General features: G+C 36.0%; 1 protein-coding gene and 1 pseudogene across 5 annotated transcripts in view; one reads left to right on the forward strand and one right to left on the reverse strand.

Moving 5' to 3' along the window:
• The window catches only part of FCHO2 (FCH and mu domain containing endocytic adaptor 2), a 138,321-nt gene extending 110,718 nt beyond the window's left edge, over window positions 1-27,603 (forward strand). For all 5 annotated transcript variants that reach the window (XM_085013800.1, XM_085013798.1, XM_021084438.2 and 2 more), the window contains 8 exons: window positions 3,650-3,779; window positions 8,361-8,472; window positions 11,548-11,703; window positions 12,078-12,210; window positions 21,002-21,201; window positions 21,875-21,939; window positions 24,727-24,891; window positions 25,209-27,603. In XM_085013800.1, coding sequence (XP_084869926.1) covers window positions 3,650-3,779; window positions 8,361-8,472; window positions 11,548-11,703; window positions 12,078-12,210; window positions 21,002-21,201; window positions 21,875-21,939; window positions 24,727-24,891; window positions 25,209-25,231 — 984 coding nt within the window. In that variant the 3' untranslated portion in view covers window positions 25,232-27,603. The remainder of the gene's footprint in view (window positions 1-3,649; window positions 3,780-8,360; window positions 8,473-11,547; window positions 11,704-12,077; window positions 12,211-21,001; window positions 21,202-21,874; window positions 21,940-24,726; window positions 24,892-25,208) is intronic.
• LOC100513913 (DNA repair nuclease/redox regulator APEX1-like) lies at window positions 14,609-15,809 on the reverse strand (annotated as a pseudogene).
• Window positions 27,604-27,819: the final 216 nt, after the last annotated feature.

The raw sequence follows: 27,819 nt of genomic DNA on the forward strand, positions 1-27,819 counted from the left end.
TGCTCTTTTATGCATCCATGTTTCTTATTGTGCTCCTTCTGTCTGAAATCCCTCTCAATTTTCTATGTAAAAAACTGCTCACCATGTAGCTAAAGTCTTCTTTGATCATTACTCCTCCTCCCCACCCCACAGTGGGTTTAATCATTCTCTTCTTTATACCCATACATTTGCTTGAGTTTCTTCTAGTGCAGACATCACATTGTATATACAGTTGACCCACAGTTGAGTCTCTGTATCTATGGGTTCCGCATCCATGGATTAAAAATATCGGAGGGGAAAAAAACTTCGAGAAAGTTCCAAAAAGCAAAACTTGAATTTGCCACACACCAGCAGCTTCACATAGCAAATGTATGGGTAAAATAAATATAATAAGTTATTTTGAGACTTTAAGTTATGTAAAAACGTAGAACTTTGTCAAGTACAAGTAATTGCTCAAAAACGTTAGTTGCCATGAATAGTTTGTGTGTATTTTTAAATAAAAGGTCATACCTTACATATTTTCTATTCTTCACTTGAAAATATTTGGGAATGTCTTTCTGTATAATGAATCATTCCATAATTTTCAAATTTCTTTCAAGTGGTAGAATCCTTTATCAAGTAATCTTAAGTCGTAAGTCTATTAAAAAGTGGGACTTTATTGTTGAAATTTTTCACATCACCCTTTACCTCCTGCCCCAGCCTTGAGAACCTTCTAGAAACCACCCTCTGAGGACTTCAGGGAACATCGTTTGACATGGCTGCAGAGTGTAAATGCTCTGTCTCTTTTACCATTGTCAGCATTACATTTTCCAAAAGTTTTTAGAAATTTTGATTATTACAGTTTATTTCTAAGATTTCATTATAACAATGCCTTAATGAATACATTTTTTTACTTCTATGCAGACATTGTTTCCTTAGTGAAAACTTTAAAAGTAAAATTCATGAACTAAATGGTATGCATATTTTTAAGATGTGCATTGATTATTACTGTATTGCCCACCAAAAGGGTCATGCTGATTTCTCTCCAGCTATACACTGGAGTACCATTTTCCTTGCATGCTTGTATGTGCTTTTTTCTGGAGAGGGGGGCTCATACCTTTCACGAGATGCTCAAAGGGTCTAAAACCACATCCTCCCCACACTTCTAAGGAGAAGCACTCATTGTTCTAGAGTGATGGTTTTCCAAGTGTGGTCCCCAGACTAGCAGCATTAGCATCACCTGAGAACTTGGTAGAAATAAATGCAGTGTCTCTGTCTCACCCCAAACAAATCAGAAGTTCCAGGGAATGGCCTAGCATTTGTATTTTAACAAGCCTGCCAAGTGATTCTGATGCATGCAATTATTTGAAAAGTACTGTCTTTAAGCAGTGCTGTCTGGTAGAAATATAATGCAAGTAACATATACTTTAAAATTTTCTAGTCCTACTTTAAAAAAAACAGTGAAATTAATATATTTTACTAAGTGTATTAAAATTTATTTTAACATGTAATCAATATAAAAATTGAGAGTTTGCATTCTTTTGGGGGGTGTGTATAGCAAATTTTCAAAGTCCACTGTATATTTTACACTTGCAGCTCTTCTCAGATTTTGAATTAGCCACATATCAAGTGCTAGTGGCTACTGTATTGGACAGTGCTATTATAAAATAAGAGAAAATCACTTAAGAAGTGTGTTTTTTTCCTAAATAAAATAATAAAATGCACCTTCTTGTTGTGAATTGTCAACTACAGCCACATGATATTGGCCATGAGGCCCTGTTGCCACAGGAGAAATATCCCCCACAGTAGTTCATCTCAAGACTTTTTACAGACTTGTAAGTCAGATCAGCTGGTGAATTTAATATTTGTTTTACCTCAGGTCCTTCACCATCTCCATCTGTATACATCCAAAGCTGCATTTTTATACCTTGCTGTATTTTTTTCAACCTACTGTCCATAAAAATGAGCCATAAAAAAAGCCCATTGTCTGGAACTAATACTTTAAAATAACTAAAGGCATAAAGTGTAAAACATTTTGGGCTGTCTAATTTTTTTTTTTTTTGGTCTTTTTGCTATTGTCTTGGGCCGGTCCCATGGCATATGGAGATTCCAGGCAAGGGGTCTAATCGGAGCTGTAGCCACCGGCCTACACCAGAGCCACAGCAATGCAGGATCCGGGCCACATCTGCAACCTACACCACAGCTCACAGCAACACTGGATCCTCGACCCACTGAGCAAGGCCAGGGATCAAACCTGCAACCTCATGGTTCCTAGTCTGATTCGTTAACCACTGAGCTACGATGGGAACTCCTGGGCTGTCTAATTTTTATAAAAGTGTATATATATAAATTTATATTCATGCAATATAGAGTTGAATAATTTTAGTGCATGAATGCTTATAAGACTTTGTTGATTAGTTTTTTGCCTTCCATTTTTCATGTTCCTCAAATAAGTGGGGACAGAAACTGTCTTGTTCACGGCTTTGTATCTAGTACCTATGGCCTGACACATAGGAGGCATGATATATTGAATTTACTTAACACCTTTATAAGCAGGAAAAGTTTATTTATTTTTCCTTTTTAGGGCCATACCCGCAGCGTTTGAAGTTCCCAGGCTAGAGGTCGAATCAGAGCTGCAGCTGCCGGCCTACACCACAGCCACAGCAACACCAGATCCGAGCTGCATCTGCAACCTACACCACAGCTCATGGCAATGCCAGATCCTTAACCCACTGAGCGAGGCCAGGGATCAAACCCACATCCTCATGGATACCAGTCGGGTTTGTTACTGCTGAGCCACAATGGGAACTCCAGTAAAAGATTATTTTTAATCAAAGTTAATATTCCATATTTTTAAAAAGTGAAACACCTCAGGAAGTATTGCTGGTGTATTACTGGAACAGTTTGGAATTGTTCAGCAAAGTAAAAGATAAATGAATTGGAATCATATTTTTCATATTTCTTTTTATTTTTAACCAGAAATGTAGGAAGACAATAGTATTAAGATTTTTCTCAAACCTCTAGATGGGGTAAATATTCTCAATGAGGAAGCATTACTATGAATTATAAGGAAAATGTTGACAGATTTGTAAATACCGAAAGTAAAGGGTAAGCAATATTTAGGAAGAAAATATTTTCATTAAATGAAGAAAAGGTTAGTGAAAGCTCAGGTAGTGCTAAGATCTCCCCATGCTAAATCAGGCAGAGCTAATATACAGCTCATAAAAGGGAAATGCCAATTTTATTTTTACCTGTCAAATTAGCTAAAACTTAAAAAAATTTTTTTTCTTCTAAGCCTCATCTGTTCATTGCTGGCAAGATTACAGAGAAATAATGTATAGGCAGTAGGGTAAAGTGAGTAATCCAAAAGGGAAGCAGTTTGGCACTATGTATGAAAAGCCTTCATACTGTTTAAAGACTTCTGAGATGCTATCTTAGGCGTACTTTTTGAAATACAGAAAATGTTCTATATTAATCTAAGTATTTTCTTGACATTATTTTATGATAGCCTTTTCAGCTTTTAATACATTCTTGAAAATGATTTGACTATGGCATCTCTGATTGTGAGTTGTAAAAAACGCAATAAATTTGGTTTAATATGTTAAAATTAATCTTACCTGATACCCCCAAATCTTTTCTGATAACAGGGGAATTGTTTTAGCATTTTGGTAAATGACATTTTGTTTTTAAGCCCAGGCCATTCAGCCCACCTGTAACTTCCAATACCAGCCCACCTCCTGCTGCTCCATTAGCCCGGGCAGAAAGTTCTTCCTCTATCTCATCTTCTGCTTCATTAAGTGCTGCCAATACTCCAACAGTAGGTAAGTGATTATCATCAGTTTTGTATCAAATGCAAAAGTTAGCATCCAAAATATGAACAGGCTGAGCCTAGTGAAGAATTAAACTCTAGACATTTTGGTTTTCTGGAGACACACCTAGCATTATGAATCTAGCCACATTTTCCTTTTCCTGTTTTATATTATCTAAGTAGAGAATTGTAACCATGATTGGCACTGTTAAGAATGCATCAAATTTATAAACTACTGACCAATATGAATATGATGCAGTACCTTCTATTGTGAATAGAAACTTGCAATCCTAAGAAGATCGATTTTAAAAACTAATTCAGTGAAAGAAAGGGTGTCTGTGACTGCAATGAATTATTTTTTTCTACAAGAATTTAAATCATAAAGATTTAAAAGTAGCTATTAAGGCATAGCTTCATAAACCTAACCCTCATTGAACAAATGCACTATTTTATTTTACCTAGATTTTGCTTAAGAGCTTTTCTGTCATCACTTTAATTCAGTTCTTCCCACAAATTCTTACTATCTTCCTCACCCGCTGTTAATATAATATACAAGGCACAAAACCACTCAAAGCATTTGTTTCAGGAGCAGCAACTCCTCATCAGAATTGTAACTGGCCCCATTTGCTGCTGCTTAGTAGTTATGAATTCATCTTTGATAATGAAAATCACTGGTTTGCACTAACTGAGCATAAATCAGTCGTGCTCACAGTGTTGTCCTTGGACATGCATCTGTCTGCATCACCTTGGGAACTTACTAGAAATTCAGACCTTTTATATCAGAAACTGGAGTGGGGCTAGCTAGCAGTCTGAACAGGACTTCCAGACAATTCTGATACATGTTAAATTTGAGAATCCCAGCCCTAATCAAGCTGATTTAATCATACCCAATTTGATTTGTCAAAACGCACACAAGAGAAATGCGTCTTCTGTGTGTAGCCATTGTAAAGATGGCATGAGTGGTATAGGCTTTTATAAAATGAGATAAATGATTTCTAAATGTCTCAACATGATGGTACTGTCTTATTTTATATACCTTTGTGAACTATTTTTCCCACCTTTTAACTTTATGTAAACAATATATCCAGTAAGTCTTTTTGCTTGCTGTAACAAGCACCTTATTCTTATATTTTGTTTTTATATATGGTTTTACTAACTTTTGTTTTCCAGAATCTGTATTTTGGTTATAAAAAACGTAGATGTCCTGCCAGGTGGTCTGGGTAACCAAAATTGCTTTAATCCTTTCCCCTTATCTCTGGATTATTTGGAAGGCTTTGTGATGGAAACTTTAATTTTGTTAAGTTGGTACATATTTGTTTTTAGTTTGAGCCAGTGTTGGTACTAGGAGAACCGTAAGTAGGTAACAATGCTGATACAGGTAGGCAGGATGTAATGCGGATTTTGTAGAACCAAGTTTCTTTAAATCTGCTTTTAAAGTTCTCTTTTAAATTGTGATGTTTATTCAGCTCCTTGTTTAGATTTGAGTTTTTGATTGTTCTTGTTTCTTGAAAGTATTTTCTTTTCCTGCAATATTTTGTTTTATTTAAATATGATAGAAGATGATAATTTGATTGGGACACTCTCTGAAATTGAAAAGCACTGTGAGACATCACAAGGTATTGTATCAAAAGCAAGTGTATGTGTTGACTAATGATCCTAAAGTGTATCTAAAATACTTTAATTTTTCCTTTTCCAGCAATGTATGGTGTCTCAGAAATCAAGAATAACTCTAAGGTTTTAACTCAGTTTTGTACTAATTATGTCCAGTTTCTATACAGGATTCATTGCTATCAATGGATAAATTATAAAAACATAAGTTTTGCTGTATCTTTCATCTCTCTGCTCTTCTTTCCTAAACATTAAGAAATATCGATAAACCTATATCTGAAGCTGTCAGAAGCAGAAAGAATATGTCAGTTTAAAAAAAACCTGTAATATAAAAACAACCAGCACAAGGGCTGTCGTACAAAAACCTGTACACACATTGAGCTTAAGTTAGAATCACAGATGTAGGAAAGAGTTGGGAGTGAGCCCCTGTTTTTTACTCCTGAGCTGAAAAAAGAAATTCCACAAAAAAATTGTTATTAAAGGGAGGTACCCTTTATTTCAGCTTTATCTTTCTGCATTTTTTCAAAACACAGTGTTTAAAATTGCAACATATTTAACCAAGATGTTAGAATGCATATTATCCTTATAGAGAACAGGAATACATACTATCTTTAAAAAGAAAAGAGACTATCCAAGGAATTTACTTCTTAAAAAATGAATTATTCTGAATAATATAGTACAAATGTAGACTTTTTAAGGGATTTTAAGTACTTATTTTCCATGTCAAACATTTTTTGAAGTATGCAAAAAAAAAAAACCACAAAAATGGAAATAGAAAAGAGTATATGCTAAAATGTTAAGTGGATTTTGAATTTTTTTCCTTAACTCTCCAGTACTTTTTTCTTCTTGCCAATATGTCAATAATGGACTTAAGAGTTTACAGGGAAACTATTTCAAGAATTTTTGTTTTATATGCCCAAATAATTAAAAAAGAATGATCATATAGTTTTCTTTTGATTTTTAATGTCAAAGCAGTAGCTGACATTAATGTTACCCATTACTGTGTGTACACAAGATATTCACTTGTGTAGGATATTTAAGGGAAAAGGTTAATTTCATATTTGAGGACATAATTTTCTCTAATAAAAGGTTATAGTCTTCATCTTTCTCTTAAAATATGCTTTCCTGAATTTCTAGTGACCTTCTAGTTTCGAACAATGTATTTTTTTAAAAGTTGAACCAACTTAGATTTACAGTGAAATTTTCCCAGTGCACAAATATGTATTTTTTACATAATTATAATCATGTAGCCTAGAAATTACTACTTTTTGGCCAAGCCCCTATGTTTCATTTAATTATCTCTTACCTGCTCCAAACTTGAATCCCTGTCAAGTCGTTTTTCTCTTCAGTCAGTATCCACTCTGTGTTCAGTGATCTTACCAAATGAAAAACATTCATGTTTCTTTAAATATTTTCAGTGGCTTTTAGTGCCAAAAGGATAAAATTAAAGGTCCTCCATGCCCTGATTTGGGTCATAAACACTTCTCCAGACACGTTTTCATGTTCCTTCATTGTTCCAGCCTTTCACCCACAAAGTATGTTCCTGCTTTGCAAAACTACTTGTGGTTCAAAACGGCACCATTTCTTTCATGCTTCTTTGGCAGAGTGTCTGGCATGTATTAGTGGTTAGTAAATAGTAGCTATTGTGATTTTGTGAATATTTTTTTTTAATATTGGGTGTATTTTCATATGGAATTTTAAGTTCTTGTTTGGGAGGGTTTACTTTTCCCAGTGGCCTAGAAACAGCAGTTCCTGTTTCCATGTATTTTTAATCACTGAGCTTTTTTTTAAACTATAAAGAATCTTCTAAATCAGAATTCTTCAGAATCTTGACAAAATCTTCCTGGCCTCTGGAGCTAACAAAAGCTCTTTCTCACTATTTGTAGGATGCCAGGCCCAGGCTTAGTTATGAGGCAGAGAAGGCCAGTACTGCTGATTTTTTGTCAGAATTAATATTAATTTTGTTAGAATTAATATTCCTGATAACTCAAAGGTAATTCACATCTGAATAGGCAGTCACATCTGAAATAAAAATATCTGATGGCTGTGAACATTGTATAGCATTTATGTTTTAAAATAGACATTCAAATCATAGATATATGTTGACCTAGGTTATTCTTTTTTTCTTTAAATAAGAATGAATAATCATAACTACCTTTTGACTTATTTTTACAGAATTGCATCATATATTAAGTGAAACAGTCAGTAACAATAGTAAGGCTTAAATGAGAAAAGTACATTTGTAAAGAAAAAGAAAGGCAATGCACTGTTTTAAGGGATTTTTCTGCTATGAAGTAAAACTACATACTTTGTTTAGATTTTTTAAAAAACACACCTCAACACAAGCATAGATTAAATTTGTTTACATTTTATTATGCTTTTAAAACACTGATCTTTACATGATTTAACTCTAAAGGCATGTAACTGAGTGAAGTTTATGTCAGGAACATTATCCCAAAATGATGATACTAGTCATATTTATCAAGGAAAGGTATTATGGGAATAAAATACAATCATTAGACAAAGAAGAGTTAAAACAAATACAGTAATAATGAGTAATTATGATTCACTGCTTAGTTAGAAATACCCAATGGATAGAAAAAATTTAAATAAATCCAGTTTAATGAACTTAAGTATGTGATGATTAGAACCTGAAAGAATTTAATCTGAATGGTTTTGAAGACATATTTTAGTAATTTTAGCTCTTTAAGTGAAGGGCTTTTTCCTTCTGACATTCCTTAACCCAGCTCTTCTGTGTCATTCCATTTAAAATTAAAGTCACTGTGACATGTTTTCCTGATTTTTTGGGGGTTGGGGGGGGTCCAACTTATTTTATGCTCTATTTTTTAACCTCCAGATGTATACTTGGGGCATCTTTGAAACCAATGATAGAGTCATTTGTGACAAGCTAACATTTTGAATCTACCTGTTTTAGTATTTAGTAATTTTCCTATAGGATTTAACAAATGAACTGTGTTTACTCTAGGTGTGTCACGAGGTCCCAGTCCTGTCAGCCTTGGAAATCAGGACACCTTACCTGTGGCAGTCGCCCTTACAGAATCTGTCAATGCCTACTTTAAAGGGGCAGATCCCACCAAGTTAGTTTTTAAAAGATATAAATGTGTGTGTGTGTGTGTGTGTGTGTGTGTGTGTTGCAGGTGGAGGGCCTTTGATGGTAAATTTTAAGAGTTTTATTTTAATTCTCTTTAGGTTAGAGTTTTCTTTTACTTATTTACCTGCTTTTTGCTACCAAATTTAGAGATTGTCTTTCAAATTTAAGAAATGACTTAATTATCAGTAGTGATAGCTTTTTTCTCAGTTTATTTCTATTTTTGTCCAGGGTTTATGGCCAATATGACACATCTGTTGTTTGACATATCTGTACAACAGGATTATAGCAACTGACCTAGATGGGGTAGAACTCTGAATCTTGGTCTAATGTATATCTTTGGTGAATGTGTGATGTTTGCAAAAAACCAAAATGCTTATTTAATATATAGGAGACTCTTGAAGGATTGATTTCTTTTAAGAAAATGATTTTTGGGTGAATGACCACCCTTATTTTTCATGTATAATATTATTAATTCATCAAATATTTGAATGGCATACTATGTGTAAGAATATTACAAGCTTGCATTGTCATGAGAGAGAGTTTATTAGTTTTCTCTCAAGATAGTTCACTAAAGTATCCTCAGCACTTACAACAGAGTCTTACACATAGCTAAGCCTTCAAACATTTGATGAATGCATCTTGAGTGAGTAGTGTTACTCATGAAAAGCAGGGGTATTGATATATACTATGAAGAAAAATAAACCAGGGTAATGGGATAGACAGTTACAAGAGAGGGCTACTATCTTTGACTGATGAGAGAAAACCTTCTTGAGGTCGATTTATGCAGACACTTGACAGATGTTGAGGGAAGAACAAGCCCTACAGATAGCTGAGTGAAGAGCATTAAGTCCACAGAGGGAGCAGAACAGGCTGGACATTGTAGACCATGATAAGGAGTTTGGAATTTATTTTGGATGAGGTAGGAAGCCAGTAGAGGTTTGAGAGTAGAGGTTACCTATGTGGTTTTTTTTTTTTTTAATAGTTGATTTACAGTGTTCTGTCAATTTCTACTGTACAGCTAAGTGACCCAGTTACACACACATATACATATAAATACCTTCTTTTTTCTTACATTCTATCATGTTCTGTCACAAGTGATTGGATATAGTTGCCTATGCCATACAGCAGGACCTCATTGCTTATCCATTAATAGTTACTTAATGTTTTTGAAGTAGTACTCTGCCTGCTATATGGAAAATAAGCTGGAAGGAGGCAGAACAGATGCAGAGAGAAAGGGTTAGCCACTGAAGTCCAGGTGAGAGATGATGGTGACTTGTATATTTGTATAGGTATTAGCAGAGGAGATGGTGAGGAGTAATGAGAGTCTGAATATATTTTGAAAACAGAGTTGTCAACATTTGTTGAGGGGGTAGATTGTTAAATTTGAAGTACAACTTAGTGGAGATATTGAGTTGATGACAGGTAAATACCTAATTCTTGAGTTCAGAGATAGATAAAATATTTAGTAGTCATTAATTTGTGTATGTTACATAAATCTGGGGGCTAGGTATAGAGAAGAGATCTAAATCCTGGCCATGGGGGCTAGGTATAGAGATCTAAATCCTGGCCTGGGGGCTAGGTATAGAGATGAGAACTAAATCCTGGCCACACCTCTGTTTAAAATCTGGAAGATGAGACTGATCCAGCAACGGAGTTTGGGATAGCAAGCAACGAGAGAGGTGAGGAAAGGATCAGTAGAGCAGTATCCCAGAAATTAAGTGAATATAACCCTTTCATGAAGGAAGGTGTGAAGCTATATCTGATGCTATTGTCAGGTCAAGAAAAATTAATCATTGGCAATATGGAGGTCATTAGTGACCTTTGCAAGAGCTGTTTTAGTAAACTGGTGAAGATGAAAGTCTGCTTGGAGGGAGCTCAGGAGCAGAAGATGATGCAAATACAGACAACTGTATTTAGAAAGAGCAGATGTTGGGCAGTTCTTTTAGGATATTTTGCTCGAAGTAGAAGCAGAGAAAGGTGGTAGCAAGAGATGGTAGAGTCAGAAGAAGGTTTTATTGATATCAGTTTTTGTGTTATTTTAAAGATGTTATACATATCAGCATACCTATATGCTAATGGGAAAGATGCAGTATTTATGGAAAATGTTGAATGTGCAGGAAAGGGGACAGTTGCATGAGTGAAGTCCTTCAGTATGTAAGAGGAGATGTGCTTCAGTGCAGAAGTGATAGGATTGATCTTAGGTATGTAGACTGATTATGTTGAAACAGGAGCAAAGGCAGAAAGTATAGGTGCATTCAGAGTCAGGGAGATTTGGGTTTTAGTAGTAAAAGTAGGAGGAAGTTCTTTTCTGACTTTATTTCCTCTGTAAAATTTGAAGGAAAGTCATTGACTGCTGTTGGTGGCAGGTGAGGGTTGGGAATTTTGCAGGTTAGAATTAGAGGAGAAAGGAGAAGGTATGAAAAGAGCTTGGGAATGTGGTAGAATTTCCAGGTAATCCTAAGGGGACTCTTAGTATTGAGACTTCTGGCTATATGGTTATATATTTTTCTCTAGTCATGCTCAGTCATGTAGCTGAGGAGCTGGGTTTATGCCAAGGAGTGTGTGTGTGATGATGATCCATGAAGTCCCAAGATGGGAGGAAATGAGGTATGAAGGAAGAGTGAAGATTAGTGAAAAAGGTGGTAGGAACAGTGGGTTATGGAGGTTTTTGGTGAAGAAGATGGACAGGAATGAGTTGAGGAAATAGAGATGATAGGATGAATGGGGAACCGCATTGAGATGATGGTGGGGCTGCAGTGGGGGTGGGGGGTAGAGGTAGGCTGGAAGACAGGATCTGAAGAACTAGGTGACCAAAGAATTGGAAGGATTATCTCTGGATATTGAAATCACTAAAAATTTATGATGGGAGTAGTGGTGTTGAGACAGACCTGATAATGGACCAGGATCTAAAATTTTCAGAAAATGAAAAGGGAATGTGGAAGATGATTTGAAGGGTTTGAAATGATGACTTTGAATGAAGCCCTTTTAAAATGAAATATGCTTTAAATGGAGATTAAAATGCCTTAAACCGTTTACATTTTTTTAAAATCCTCACTTTCAGGTGTATTGTAAAGATCACTGGTGACATGACAATATCATTTCCAAGTGGAGTTATTAAAGTCTTCACTAGCAATCCATCTCCAGCTGTGCTCTGCTTCAGGGTGAAAAACATCAGCAGACTAGAGCAGATTCTTCCAAATGCACAACTAGTGTTCAGGTTTGTGTACTTTTGTGTTGAAGGTGGAATTTCTTTTTAAGAAACTTTTTCCCTCGTCTTTGAAGCAAAAATAATTTAATTTGAAGACAATATACCAACATTATTTATTATGATTAAACAAGCTTCTGCCATCTTTGTTTTGTTTGTGCTGGTAGTGGTAGTAGTTATTGTTAAGTCTTTCTTTACTGTACATCTTCTCTTCTTTTAGGCAACTTTCTGCTATATTCCATTCTTTATCCCCTAACTTTAGTTTTCCCTCATCCCATCGTTTGGTTCATTTCTACTAGTCTTTCGCAGGTCACCAAATTACTACACAGAGGCAGAGGATAAAAATAAGTCAAAGAAAATAATGAAAATATTTCTTATATATACAGTGATCCATCACAGTGTGATTCTAGCACAAAAGATTTTTGGATGAACATGCAGGCTGTTACTGTCTACCTCAAGAAGCTATCAGAGCAAAATCCAGCTGCTTCTTATTATAATGTAGATGTATTGAAGTATCAGGTAAGTGTCCTATCATTATAAAAATTTCTAATAGAATCTTGCAGATCATTAAATGAATATGTCATGGCCAAATGAAGTTCCTTCCAGCAGTGCAAGGATGTTTCCAAATCAAAAAATCTGTTAATAAGCCTATGGAGATTTTGATCGATTAGATCAAATTTGTTATCTATTACTGATTAAAATACTGAGTAAATATATGAATATGTCCTTCACCTGAAAAGATCAGCACATTAGTGTTAATAATAAAACACCTAAAGAGTTCCAAGTCAGGAATGGCAAAAACACCCATTATTCTTATTGGTATATAAGGTTTTTCTGGATGTATTAGTACAGTTAGACAAGAGAATAACATAAACAGAGATAAATATTATAAGGAACCAAAATCATTATTAATTATAGCTGATATGTTTCTGGAAAACTCAAGAGAATCGACTGAAAACCTGTTTGATATAGGATAATTTAGTAAAGTGGTCAGTTAAATTTTTTTTTTCCCTTTTTGACTGCACCCATGGCATATGGAAGTTGCTGGGCCAGGGGTCGAATCTGAGTCTTGTCTGCGATAACCTCCAGGCTGGGGATCAAACTGGTAGTGCCATAGAGATAAGCCAGATCATTAACCCACTGCACAGCGGGAATACACATTCTTCTCAAGTGCATATAGAACATTTTCCAAGATAGGTTATAGGCTAGGTTAAAAAAGAAGTCATAATAAATTTAAGAAGATTGCATTTCTTTTTGGACCACAAGTTGTATGAAACTAGAAATCAGTTACGAGAAGAATACTGGAAAATACAGAAATATGTATGGATTAGGCAATATGCAACTGAGTAACCAATGGGTCAATGAAAAAAAATCAAAGGAGAAATTTTTTAAAATTACCTGGAGACAAGTAAAAATGGAAATACAACATACCAAAATTCATGGGATATAGCAACATCAGTTCACAGAGGGAAGAAATGAGAGTAATCTCACACAGTTTTATACCTCAAGTAACTAGAAAAGGAAGCGCAAAGTCCCAAGTTTAGAAGGAGGATAGTAACAGATCAGAAATAGGGATTAAAAAGATAAGTGAGGAGTTCCCGTCGTGGCGCAGTGGTTAACGAATCTGACTAGGAACCATGAGGTGGCGGGTTCGGTCCCTGCCCTTGCTCAGTGGGTTAATGATCCGGCGTTGCCGTGAGCTGTGGTGTAGGTTGCAGACGCGGCTCGGATCCCGAGTTGCTGTGGTTCTGGCGTAGGCCGGCGGCTACAGCTCCGATTCAACCCCTAGCCTGGGAACCTCCATATGCCGCGGGAGCGGCCCAAGAAATAGCAACAACAACAACAACAACAACAATAAAAAGACAAAAGACAAAAAAAAAAAAAAAAAAAAAAAGATCAGTGAAACTAAGAGCTGCTTATTTGAAAAGATAAACAAAAATGACAAACCTTTATCTTGACTAAGAAAAAAGGAGGGCTCAAATGAATAAACTCAAATGAAAGAGGAGCTGTTACAACTAATCCTTCTGAAATACAAATTGGACAACCTACAAGAAATGGATAAGTTTCTACGAATATACAGCCAGCTTTCCAATACTGAATCATGAAGAAGTAGAAAATCTGAATAGGCCAGTTACTTGTAAGGAGATTGAATCCATAATCAGAAACCTGCCAACAAAAGTTCAGGACCAAATAGCTTCACTACCAAATTCTATGAAAGATTAAAAGAATTAAAATCAATTGTTTTTCAAACTCTTCCAAAAAAATAGAAAAGGTTGGAACATTTCCACACTTATTTCATGAGGCCAGTATTACCCTGATAGCAAAACCAGACAAAGACACTACAAGAAAAAAATCACAGAATTCTCTTGTGGCACACCAGGTTAAGGATCCAGCATTGTCACTGCAGTGATGCGATTTTGATCCCTAGCCCAGGAACTTCCTTATGCCATGGGTGCAGCCAAAAGCCAAAAAGGAAAAATTACAGGCCGATAGCTCTGATGAATGTAGATGCAAGAACCCTCAACAAAGTATTAGCAAACCAACTCCAACAATACATTAAAAGGATCATACACAACGATCAACTGGGATTTATTTCAGGGATGCAAGGATGGGTTTTTTTTTTTTTTTTTTGAAACTATGGCTCTTTATTTTCACATGGGCATTTCAAAGGAAATCATCAGTAGCTTTTAATATAGAAAAAGGAAAAAAAGAACCCTCCCTCCAACACACACAAAAATCCTTGGGCTTAAAGGAAATCTAAGTCTGTTACTAGAAGTCTGGTGAAAAGATTCAGTTTAGAAGGAAAATACAATGCAGATTTCTCTAGAGAACAGTTTTTAAAGAAGTTTTTGGGGTAAGACATTTAAAGCTAGTTTGATGGGCTTATTTCCCAGGCTCAAACTGATTTGGGGGAGGGTCACAGTGCTAGGTATAGGGTAATGGGACAGTAGTCACTGCCCAGAGCCTTGGTGGATCTTGTCACACAACGCAGGCAAGAGAGAGTGAGATGAGAAAAAAATAATCAAGTTACCAACCACCGTTTTTTGGATCACGCATAGGTGGTATTGAGTGGAGGTGCCGGAAACTGTCAGCCAGTGGCACACACAGCCTGCAGCAATTCCCAGAGCCTTGACGCTCCTATGGAGTGAAATCAGCATTCTTTTTGTTTCCCTTTGGGTTGTGAAGGTCAATTTCTTTCTTTCTTTTTCTTTTTTTTTTTTTTTTTGTCTTTTCTAGGGCCACTCCTGCGGCATATGGAGATTCCCAGGCTAGGGGTCTAATCGGAGCTATAGCCACCGGCCTACACCAGAGCCACAGCAACGCAGGATCCGAGCCACGTCTGCGACCTACACCACAGCTCACGGCAACGCCGGATCCTTAACCCACTGAGCAAGGCCAGGGATCGAATCTGCAACCTCATGGTCCCTAGTCAGATTCGTTAACCACTGTGCCACGATGGGAACTCCTAAGGTCAATTTCTTCATGAGCCACATTGAGGTCCCCACATAGCCCAAGAGGCTTATGGGAGGCCAGACCCTTCAGGAATTTGTGAAAGGCTTCATCCCAGCGCTGCCCGTACTCTAGGCACATCAGACCTTGGCCTGCATTAGCTATGTAGGCTGTCAGCAGCACAAATGCATCCAATTCAGCCACATTCACCCAGCTTTCCTGATTATGTTCCTCCTCACTAATATCATAGGAGACTTTGAGTGGGCCCTGGCAGGAGAGTAGGTCCACACCACTGTACCCTTCCTTGTCTGAAGGAGTTAGCCCATACTGATGGGGTAGTCCAGACAGCTCTTGAAGTTTAGCTGGCAGTTTGTTCTCTGAACATTTAGTCTCTTGGAGGCACAGGATATCTGGGGCTTCTTTCTTTACCCAATCTAAACCTTTCTTCTTAATCCAGGCTCAAAGTCCATCCACATTTCAGGAGCAGATCTTAAGTGTGGCTGATTTGAGTAAGGTTTTCTGGTCTGGGGGGCTCCTCATACAGGGCTGCCCCCTCTCCTGCTGCCTCTTTTTTGTTTTGCTCCCATCTTAACTCTTCTTAGCTTCTGGCCCAGACTTGGGCTCATCCCATCTTCTGCCACTGCTGCCTTTTTGTCATGTTTTCGCATCACTGTAATGAATGCCCTTCTGCACCAGCTCAGTGTCTCCCACCGAAGCAGTATTTTTACCATGTTGCTGTGTTATCTCCAAATTCTTTCCTGGCCTCCATGTACCATCTTTATTTTAGCCCCTCACCCTCAGGACTAAATCATTTCATAGTGCCTTGTACCCTCCTCGAGATATTGGCCCTCAGGACAATCTAGGGACTTAATTAAGAATCTCAACTCAGGCTTGCAGATCAGACGTCCAGAGAAGCTCCTATGATGGGCAAAGAACAGTACCCCTGTAGCTGACCTGCTTGAGTTCCAGTCTGGCTCCTCCTTACCCTAGCACAAAGAATGCAAGGATGGTTTGACATCCAGAAGTCAAATCAGCTTGATATACCATATTGACATAATGAAGGTGAAGGTATGATCATCTTAATGGATTACAGAAAAGGCATTTGACAAAATTCAACATCCATTTATGAAAAGACTCCCAACAAAGTGGGTATAGAAAGTATACCTCAACATAATAAGCACCATATGTGATAGACCTATAGCGAAGATAATGCTCAGTGGTGAAAAGCTGAAAGCTTTTCCCCTAAGATCAAGAATAAGACAAGGATGCGCACTCCTACCACTTTTATTCAACATAGTATTGAGAGTTCTAGCCAGATAATCAAGGGGGAAAAAAGGACATCCAAATTAGAAAGGAAGAAGTAAAATTTGTCACTATATGAACATGACATATGTAGAAATCCTTTAGATTCCACAAGAAGACCTTTAGAATAAACGCTGAATCATAAATGAATTAGCTGAATAAAACTACATTAAATGAATTCAGCAAAGTTGCAAGATACAAAATATATAAATATCTGTTGTGTTTCTATACACTAATAATGAACTAGCAGAGAAATCAAGGTAATAACCCATGTACACTTGCATGGAAAAGAATAAAATATTTAGGGATACATTAACCAATAAGGTGAAAGACCTGTCTATACATTGGAACCTATGAGACAGCAATGAAAGAAGATACAACTAAACAAAAAGATATTTTGTGCTCATCAATGAAAGAATAAAGTTGTTGAAATGTCCACACCTACCCCCAAGAAACGTCCATACTGTCCCCAAGCAATCATAGAAATTGAACAGACTATCCTAAAATTTGTATGAAACCATTAAACCAATAAAGGCAAAGCAGTCTTGAATAAAACTAGAGGCATCACACTTTCTGATTTCAAACTATACAGCATACTTGTAGTAATCAAAACATTATGGTACTGTAAAAAAAAATAGACACATAGTGGAACAGAATAGCGAATTCAGAGGTAAACACAGATATGTTTACTCAATTTATGACAAAGAAACCAAGAATAAATACACATTGGGGAAAGTGTTGGGAAAACTAAATAGCCATATGCAAAATAATGAAACTAGACTATTATCAATACATAAAAGTTGATTCAAAATGGATCAAAGACTTGAATGTAAGACCCAAAGCCGTAAAACTCATAGAAGAAAGCCTAAGCTTTTAACATCAGCTTTGGTGATGATTTTTTTGATTTGACTCCAGTAGCAGAGGCACCAGAAGCAAAAATAAAAAAGCGGGACTACATCAAACTAAAAATCTTCTGCACAAGTGAGAAATATCATCAAAACTGGGAAGGCAGTGTACTGAATGGGAAAAGATTATTTACAACCAGTATATCTGATAAAGGGTTAAAATCCAAAGTAGAATATACAACTCAATAGCAAAGCAATATGATTTTAAAATAGACAATCTGAATAAACATTATTCTGAAGAAGGCGTACAAATGGCCAATACGTACATGAAAAGTTGCTCAACATCATTAATCATCAGGAAATGCGAATCAAAACCACAATAAGATACCATCTCACACCAGTTAGAATGGCTGTTATCAAGAAGACGAGGATGTGCAGAAAAAGGAACAGCTTGTGTACTGTTGGTGGGCATATAAATTGTTGTAGCCACTATGGAAAACAGTATGGAGGTTCCTCAAAAAATTAAAAATAGAATTACCATATGATCCAACAATTCCACTTTTGGGTATCTATCCAAAAAAAAAAAAAAAAAATGGAGTTCCCTTCGTGGCTCAGTGATTAACGAATCCGGCTAGGAACCATGAGGTGGCGGGTTCAATCCCTGGCCTTGCTTAGTGGGTTGGGGATCCAGCATTGCTGTGGCTGTGGTGTAGGCCGGCGGCTATAGCTCCAATTAGACCCCTAGCCTGGGAACCTCCATATGCCGTGGGAGTGGCCCTAGAAAAGGCAAAAAAAAAAAAAAAAAAAAAAAAATGAAAAGACTAATTTGAAAAAGATTTTTGCACCCCAGTGTTCATCACAGCATTATTTACAGTAGTCAAGATATGGATCTAAGCATTCATTGATAAGTGAATGGATTATATATATACACACACATATATATATGTGTATGTATATGAAAGATTATATATGTGTATATGAAAAGATTTATGTGTATATAATGTGATACTGTTCAGCCACCCTGAGGGCATTATGCTAAGTGAATGAGCCAAAGAGAGACAGAGATCAGATGCTTATGATCTCACTTAGATGTGGAATCTAAAAAAAAGCCAAACAGACCAGACCACATTGATAGATACAGAGAATGGACTGGTGATTGCTGAGAGGCAGAGGGGTTGGGGAGATGAAATGGGTGAAGGGGGTCAAAAGTTACAAACTTCCAGTTATAAATAAGTCATGGGGACGTAATGTACAGCATGGTGACCAAAGCTAATAAACTGTATTGCATATTTCAAAGTTACTAAGAGTATATTTTAAAAGCTGTTGCCACAAGGGAAAAAAATGTTTTGTAGCTGTGTATGGTGACAGGGCTGTGATGATCGTTTCACAGTGTATATAAATATGAAATTGGTCCTTTCTACACTTGAAACTAATGTTAATTACACTTAAAAAATTTAAAGATCCGTTATTGCATCCTTTCCTATAGCCACAATAAAAATACAACAAAACATTTTTTTAACTAATTAAGAAGAAACGTAACAGTTCTCTACTGACTGAAAGTTAGGAAGGTGTACTTTATTTAAAGCAAGACTCGTGTTATAAAAAAAAAACCTGGCTGTTTTTAAATTAGCTTATAAATTAATATGATCCTGCTCAGAAACTTAGTGGAGGTGTATATGTATTTGTGTCTAGAGACCTGACAGTCATTTTCAAGTCTCAGAAGAATAAAGCTTGGAAAACTAAGGAATGCTTTAAACAGTAACGTAGAATAATGTTTCTAGTTTTATTGGGAAAACATAATCTGAGAGTATTTAAAATAGTTTGGAACTGGTACAACAATAGATGGCCAGATGAATGGAACAGATAAGAATATCCAGAAATAGATCTAAGAATAATGGAAAATTGTTTATGACCAAGTAGCATTTCAAGGCAATGTAGAAATGAGTTTTTCAATAAATGGTATTGGGGTAGTAGGCTAGATATTTGGGACAGAATTTAGCTGAACCCTTCATACCTTTAGCCAAAATAGTCTGCATGTATCAAAGCCTTAATAATAATAGATAAAACCATTAAGATAGTAAATTAAAGCATGGGTGAATATATGTTTATGATTATATCTGCGTGTGTGTTGTATAGATGTATAATATATGTTTATTGCATATTTAATCCTGAAGTATGGAAGACCTTTCTAAGGATAATACAAAACCCAGAAGCGATGCAATAAGAATGGGATACTTGAAACAAAAAGAAATAAATGTATGTGTTTGTATATTTGGTTGAAGCATGCAAACCCTTAAACAGAATCAGTTATTAAATCTGAAGGAAAAGTGTTTGTAATATGTAAGATAGACCAAAAGTTTTATTCCAAAGAGCTCTTATAATTAGAAGCAAAAGATGAGTAACTTGATACCTTACAAAAAAATGCTCCATGTCAGCTGTAATCAGAGCAGTGAATATTAAGACAATGAGATACCAGTTTTAGCCCCCACAGATTGACAGAAATGTAAAAGAGTGCCCTGTTAGAAGTGTGATCACTTGTTACTAGGAATACAAATTAGTAGCATCTCTTAGTAGGTAACTCTTTTAGAGTGTTAAATAGATGTAATCTTTAATTCATCAGTTCTAGTTCCAGAAATCTGTTCAAGAATCACAAGATGAGAAAGAAAGAAAAAAAAAAAAAGGTACAAAGTATTCACTGCAGCATTGTTTGGAAACCACCTAAGTACACGTCCACAGAGGAAGAGATTGATAAAAAAGAATGAGATTGATTCATGTTTGCATGCCTAGAAACTTTGGAAGTATACATACCAAGTCGTTAACAGTGGGGAGTAAGAATGCCAAGGGATAAATTTCCTAGTCCATATACTTAGGTATTGTTTGAATTTTTAATAGGATTATTGTATTAAAATGGCTATGTTTATGGGAAATAAAAACTTTAAAGAATGAAAAAGTGCTGCCACTTAAATTGGCTTAAAGTTTATTCCAGGTATTCATTTATTGCTCCTTCAACAAGTATTTATTATTCAGTGCTTGCTAATTGCTGTGAGTAGCATGGGGAGATAGTAATCGTACTAAATAATGTATGTTGTGGGATGGGGCAAGCAAAGTCTGTAGGGTAAGGGAAGAGTGAAAACGCAGGTTTCAGTGTCAATGTAAACAGGATGATCAGGGTAGGTCTCATTGAAAAGGAGTCATTTGAGCAAGGAACTGAAGAATTGGAAGTAATTGCACCATTAACCATGGTTCATGTGATTAAAATCAAACATTTGAAGTTGGAAGTATTCTAATTCCAAGCTTGCAGGAACTGCATGGTGACTCAGTTTTTCTGTTTTAATTCTTATAAAGAATCTTAGAATTCTATGTTGAATGTTGAGAAGTTCTCAAACATTACATGCATGAGAATCACAAGATGACATACCGATTTCTGTGCCCTGTACCTAAGCTGTTGAGTCAGATTTTCTGCATTTGGAGCCAGCAGAATGTGCATTTTAAACAAGCACCACAGAAAGTCTGACGTATAGTCCCAGGTCTATACTTCTGAGAGTCACTCTTATGCCTTTGAGATGAGCCTGCTTCAATCCATCTAGCAACAGACAACTCCCTCATTATTATTTTTGAACATATGAGCTCTTGTGTTCAAGTGTATGTCATTAACATGACTTGTTTACTTTTTAGGTCAAAGGCAATCATTTGTTTTGTTTTTCTCTTTAAAGGTGTCATCAAATGGTATTCAGTCCACTCCTCTAAATCTTGCAACATATTGGAAATGTAGTGCTGGCACCACAGATCTTAGAGTGGATTATAAGTACAACCCAGAGGCTATGGTGGCACCAAGTGTGCTTTCTAACATACAAGTGGTGGTACCAGTGGATGGAGGAGTCACAAACATGCAGTCCCTTCCCCCTGCAATATGGTAAATTAAGTAGATTTCTGAATTCCTACTAAACTTGTTTCAGTCCCTGAGTTTTAGAATCTATAAGTTCTGAAAGTTGTCAAGTTTTAGTACATTTTCCCATAGAAACAATGCTATAAAAGATTCTTTTCATTTGAAGCTACAGTAGCTTCAGTCCAAAAATAAACAAAACTAGTTTACCATTAGGGAAAGTGCATAACTTCTCTAAACTTTTCTTTCATTTAGAAAAAACATAATTTTAGAGGGTTAAATATAGCATATCTATAGGAACGTCTGTCTAATATTTAGTATTAATTATTCCCATCTCTTAACTACCTGTCTTGTTCCCTCTATTAATACTAGTATAGACTCTAACCACTCTTTGTTTATATTTTCTTCACCATTTAATAATAAATCTATGTTTTCCTTGAGTAATGAAGGTACTGGGCCACCTATACATTATTTTCCTATCTCTGACCAGTAGAAATGAGAATTACATAATTTGCTAACTATCCATTTATTAAATGAAGAAAAATACAGTGTTATATTTCTATTATTCACAAACACATTTTCACCAGGTGGTACTATTAGATTTAGTGCTGTAGTTATAGTAAAATATTTAAGATGTATTTATTGCATGCTCATCCATGGATAAGGTAATAGACACACTATCTGAAGATACTTGTTCTTATAGGAATGCAGAACAGATGAAAGCCTTTTGGAAATTGTCTGGTATTTCAGAAAAATCAGAAAATGGAGGTAAGTGTGTGCAAGGGTTCTTGTTTATAATATGTTACTAAAAATTAATTTTTTAGGCATGTTTGGAAAATTTCTTCCTGGGATCTCATGCTTGTAGTTCTACAATTGACCACTAGGTGGGAGTTAATACCTTAAATAAGACTAGACCAGTTGCAATTCAGAATACATGTTTTTCTTCTAGATTGACTATGCTTTGTCTATGAGAAAATGAATGTTTTTCTATAAATATTATGTAATGCTTCTTATGTTCACATGCTAACATTAAGATAAAATACGTAGTGAAGTGATTTATACAAGTCTAGGTAACCTGATAATTGAAACTGACAAGTAATCATACTAACACACTCTAGCTCATTGTGCTAATGAGGTCTGCCTGGACTCCTGGAAATCATGAAGAAGCTTCTAGGCTTTAAACAGCCTTCTTGCCTCTTCTCTCTTTGGAGAACCTTTCCTTGGTCATTTCAACCCATGTTAAAACTAACTGTAAGCAGCTTTCAATTCTGTGATCATAATTTTAAGGGGAAGCAAGTTAATTGCCTCCTCCCACCATGTCCGCATCTGTTCATGTTCACAATGCAAAGGAAAAGTCTCTGCTAGTTGATCACTCCTAGTATATCCCCTAACTCAATTTAGAATATAATTCCCAGGACAGTCAAGTCTTTATAACATTTTATTTGTGTTTTCTCTTAATCAAAGGGAATTCTCTTACCGTCTTTTGAATGCCTAACTAATATCCAATCATTTTTTCTGTTAAGTAGGTTTTTTTGCCTTTTTCAAGTTTTGCTCAGCATTTTCCCTTTTGAGTATTTTAAGCATAATGTAATCAAAACATATCATCAGTAGTTTTTTCCATAGGTATTTTTGCATCAAAGACTAGGAACATACCTGTATGTACTGTCTATTCTATTCACACCTGCTGTGCTGCATCAGACTTTTACTACGAGAGACCCACACATTGGATGAAACAGCCTAGCTAATCTTTAGTTCTTTTGTTGCTATTCGGTACTTAAAGATTGCCTCTTTTCAGGTGGCACACTGTACTGACTTAACTTTAGCTGTATGGCTATGAGAGACAAAACTGAAATTCCTAGTTGAAACTGGAAGTAAACCAGAAGTCCTACTTGAATTGAGGGCTTACAACCAGTTAGCAAGGAAGAAAGGATCTATTTTCTCTCTATTTAATGAAACATTATTGTAAATATTTACCAAGACGGGAACGTGTCCTCTGAAAAACAAGACACAAGTTTTCTAACCAGATATTTTAATAGTTTCCCTCTGCTGTTCAGGTATTAGAGTGTCTATGTGAGGAAATGGATTATAAACGTGGTTCTGATTTGGTTAGTTGGCCTTTAAAAAGAAATAATCAAATTAGAATACTGTAAAATAAAAATCTGTTTCTGTTTTGGTTTTATGCTGAGAAGAGGGACAGGAAATAATTCTCAAGATTGCCAAGGTGGCTGCTCTTGGCCTGTGGTGGAACTTGCATGGAATTAAAGTTCATATTAAGAACCGTAAAAGTTTTAAGGAGAGCTTGGACAAGGGTTAAGAATTAGATAGCAATTCATCTTCACAGTTGATCTGTGCCACCAGGCCCAATAGTGTAGGATGGGTCAGTGTTACATTTTCCTCCCAATTTCTTTCTGTAGTGCTCAGCTTCTATATGGGCAATCATAGAATGTCCCTCCTACCACCTTGCAGTTCTGTCTCCTTTCCCCAGCTGGAAACCCTGGGAACCCTCTAGGCTCCTCCTTTTCACCCCTTGATTTCAACTCCTAAAAATCTTTCCAACTCACTCCCTTCTTTCCTTTCCCTCAGTCTTGTTCAGATCCCCCTTTCCTGTCACCTAGAGTCCTAGACTAATTTTCTTGACCTTCAGGTGATTTCTCTACCTCACATCTTGTACCTACCTCTCTGCCTATCTCTGAAATGTTTTGTCTTCCTCATCTTTGGCGGCTCCCTGTGGTTATTTTTATCATGGTTTGTAAAGACATTTAGGCCTTGTTCCTTGCTGCCATTGTCCTTTTCTGCCACACTCCTCCACTTGTGCCCTATTCTCCAGCTCTTCTGGTATAGATGGAGTTCCCTTAAATGCATCATGCTCTCTCAGGTCTCCCCTCTCCGTACCTGTAATCACCTCTGCCTGAAATCATTCCCACCACCGTTTTATTTTATGTGCGTTGTGCCCATAGCTCCCGACTGTTTTTACAGCATTTATCATATTCACAATTCCAGGATTTACTATTTCTGCCATGCTGTTAGACGGAGGTATGTTGAACAAGTGGTTATATTGGCAAGAAGGTCCCTCACAACTATTTGGCATGATGTTAGACAAGTTAAATTTTTAAAAGAAAGATAAATACAAAATACTAATGTCAAGACAGCTCTTTGGAATGTTACCTATCTTTCCTTCTTTACCTGCCCGCCCCCAATGACATGGCACCCAGCAGTCATTTCCTTTTGACTTCATTCCTACTCAGCCCTTCTTGGGCTTTTTCTAAGCTGCCCTCAGACTTGCTTGTCTTTTGACTCACTTCAGCTTGCATAGGAATCTCAGCAGTATGTACCTGTAAAGATTGCTAGTAAGTCAAAGAGAAGCGTGGACTAAGATTACTGAATCAAAGTTCAGATTCACTGAAGAAAGTCTGGGAAACAGGATGAGGATCCATTTACTGTACACATTTCATGAATTTGGCGTAGGACCGACACAGTTTAGCTGACTTGCTCATTTGACTGTTTTGGTGTAAAAATATGTTACCCTGTGTAAGTTCTTTGTTCTTTTCCTTGTAGGTTCTGGGTCCCTCAGAGCAAAATTTGATCTTTCAGAAGGACCCAGTAAACCCACAACACTCGCAGTGCAGTTCCTCAGCGAGGGAAGTACCCTCTCAGGAGTAGATATTGAACTTGTAGGCACTGGCTATAGGCTTTCCTTAGTAAAGAAGCGGTTTGCCACTGGTAAGTTGGGAGATTTCAAGCTTTTCAATGTACATGGGAAACATTTGTATTCTAAAGTTACTGAACGGCTGTCAAGCAGTTTATAGTCTAAAGGCATGGAAATTTTTTCCTGACCTTTGGTACAAGGTGCCAGGTAGAGACACGCCTGGGAGAGAGAGTACTCATGGTCAGTATAGCTGAACACCTGTGATCTGATTCAGATGTATTGTAAACAGCAGATGGGAGCTGGGGTTCTGTGTCTGTAACCACAGTGAAAATGTCCTCCCTTGAGTTCATTTGAAATTATAATTGCAAAAAGTCTGCTTGGTGTTTTTCAGGACGCTACCTGGCGGATTGCTGATGAACCCGGGAAAGTGGTTGGCTCAAGGGAGTAGTACACACCAGCCATTCTGCATTAGCCGTTCTTTCCAAACACTATTCTAACTTGTATTATGTCTTTGAGAGCTGACTACAAACATTAAATTGCACTTTTGAAGTGAGTCATCGGAAGAAATAGCACTAAAATGATTTTCAGTGCTGTAAGTGATCAACCGCAATATTCAGGAAGCACATCTGTTCAGACTCTCAGTAAAATGAAGTTTTTATAGGCTGAAATTTTAAATTATCTTCAGTGTCTATGATGAAAAAAGGGGTTAGAGTGTAATATCAGGCCTAAAATTTCAGGAGAGCAAGCACAAAATAATTTAGCTTTCCATACATTTTTAGAGTCAGAGATAGCTTTGAAATTTTGTAAGTTTAATATTGAACAGATACAAATGACAACATGAATTTTAAGTTTTAGATAATGTTCATTTAGAACACTCAATCAAATTGAGTTATGTGCCATAAAGTAATCAGACCAGAGTCCAAGATGTATGCAAAAATTTATAATTTGATTCTCATATAAACATTAATAAAGTATAAATGGTGTTTTATATGATTTTTTTAATCCTCAAGTGCAATGTGTTTTAAAATAAGCTTGCAAAAAGACAGCAGAGAATATACTTCTGCAGTTAACTTTATAGAAGTTGTGATTGTTTTGGTGAATTAATGCTGTAGATTTAATTTATTTTTATATGGATTGCATAATGTGTGCCTTTTAAAACAATAACAAAACCCAGAAATGTGCCTATCCAGTGTGTGTTCATTAATGTGCCTCACTGTTTTCTCACAGTCCTCATTCTTCTAGTCGGAATTCTTAAAAGAGTGGTCAAGCATTTTTATAAGATAGTTGCAATTTTTGTAAATACCTTTGGCTGCAATTGGAAAGGGAATTCAGAATAACTAAAACATAATTTATACTTAAGAACCCTGGCTCACTTCTTTGGTGATACACTGTAGCCTCTGGGGAAATAGAACTGATGGTGTACGTTGCGGGGTGGGGGGCATTACCTTCAGAGAGTCCACATTAACGTCCTCAGAGAGTGCTGGAAAACTGTAATGTTCAATTGGTAACTGGTATTTTACCTCTCAACATTTCCCTTCACTCTGACTATTATTGTTGGAAATGTATACATTTATTTACAGAGTGTGTTGTGAGCATGAACTTTATAGTAGTTCATAAGGAACACACTTTGGAAAAGATTTGTTTTGACATTTTCAACAATTGGAAAAATTATCAATTTGTATGTTTTGTTCTTATTGAATTGCCACCCGCGAAAAATAGGAAAATTATTTGAAATGATGGATTGGGTTAAGCATTTAAAGCTACTAATATTAAATAATAAAAAACCTAACTTTATAGCACATCCTGGTTAACTGAAGGAGTTAAATATCTTTGACAAAGTGTCATAATTTATAGATGGGAATTTTCTTTTATAAGTTCCCATGTCCTACATTTTGCATAGAAGTAATAAATTGTGTTATATATGATAATTTACATAAAACCACTAATTGTTCCATTAAGCTTTACAGAAAATAGAACCCCTACTACAACACATTTATATAACAACTTGCTATGCTAAATACAGCAAAAAAATCTACTTATGAGCAATATATATAACACAATATGTGCTTTTTTTAATGTGTTCAGTGTTAGCCCAATTCTAAAGTTGGATTTGACTAAAGCAATACATAAGACCATTTGCTAAACCGTTCATCTTTACTAAACAGTGGACAAAATTATAATTTCTAACTTACATTGTACTCTCTTAAATGCCAATTACAGTCCCTTACTGGAATCTTTAACTGTAGCTGCTTTGCAGTCAAACTGCTTTTATTGGGCAGTTAATATTTTATTATTGGAATTCAGACACTATTATACTCACCATGTTTGTTTTTAATCAAGTATTACCTAAAAATGTACAAATTAGTGAAATGGTTAAACTTCTGCACTTTCTTAATTATCAGTCTTCATACCAAGTGTTGATATATAAATTTGTATTGGGTGCAGGTTACAATGTTGAAGCCATATGAGTTTATATTGATTTTTTTTCATTTAAAAATCCACTAATGGTGTAAAAAAAGACCAATAGATTTTCAATGGGAAATGTATTTAGCAAGCTGGTTCTTGCTTATGTATAGTGATAAACTTTGTAGCTGCCTCTTTAACAAGAATTTGTAAACACAGAACTCTAACAAATGTGAGTTTTTAAGAATTGTTATTTACTACTTGGAGTTGTAATTAGAACAATGCAAATCTTACAAAATTTTGTAAATATTTTTGATTTTTCATAAAAATGTAAATTTTACATGAAAAGTTGTGCCCTTAATAAACATGTAATATATAATTTATCAGCCGGTTTATGCGTTTTTGGGTACTTTTGTGGATAGTGATAATAGCTATGTCATAGATGTCAAGACAAAGCAAGCTGGTAAATAAGGAATAATTGGTTTTGAACTTTGTATCACCATTTGGACAGTCATATAGATTGAGGTGATATTTATCACTTTGGCCTTGTAAACCAGAAAAGGAGAAGAACCTCCCTAGAACATCAACGCAGAAGCTCC

The sequence above is a fragment of the Sus scrofa genome, chromosome 2 (assembly GCF_054392235.1).
Source record: "Sus scrofa isolate SSC_HxYL_T2T_F1_AM1 chromosome 2, Sscrofa_HxYL_maternal_Yorkshire_Landrace_v2.0, whole genome shotgun sequence".
Lineage (NCBI taxonomy): Eukaryota > Metazoa > Chordata > Mammalia > Artiodactyla > Suidae > Sus > Sus scrofa.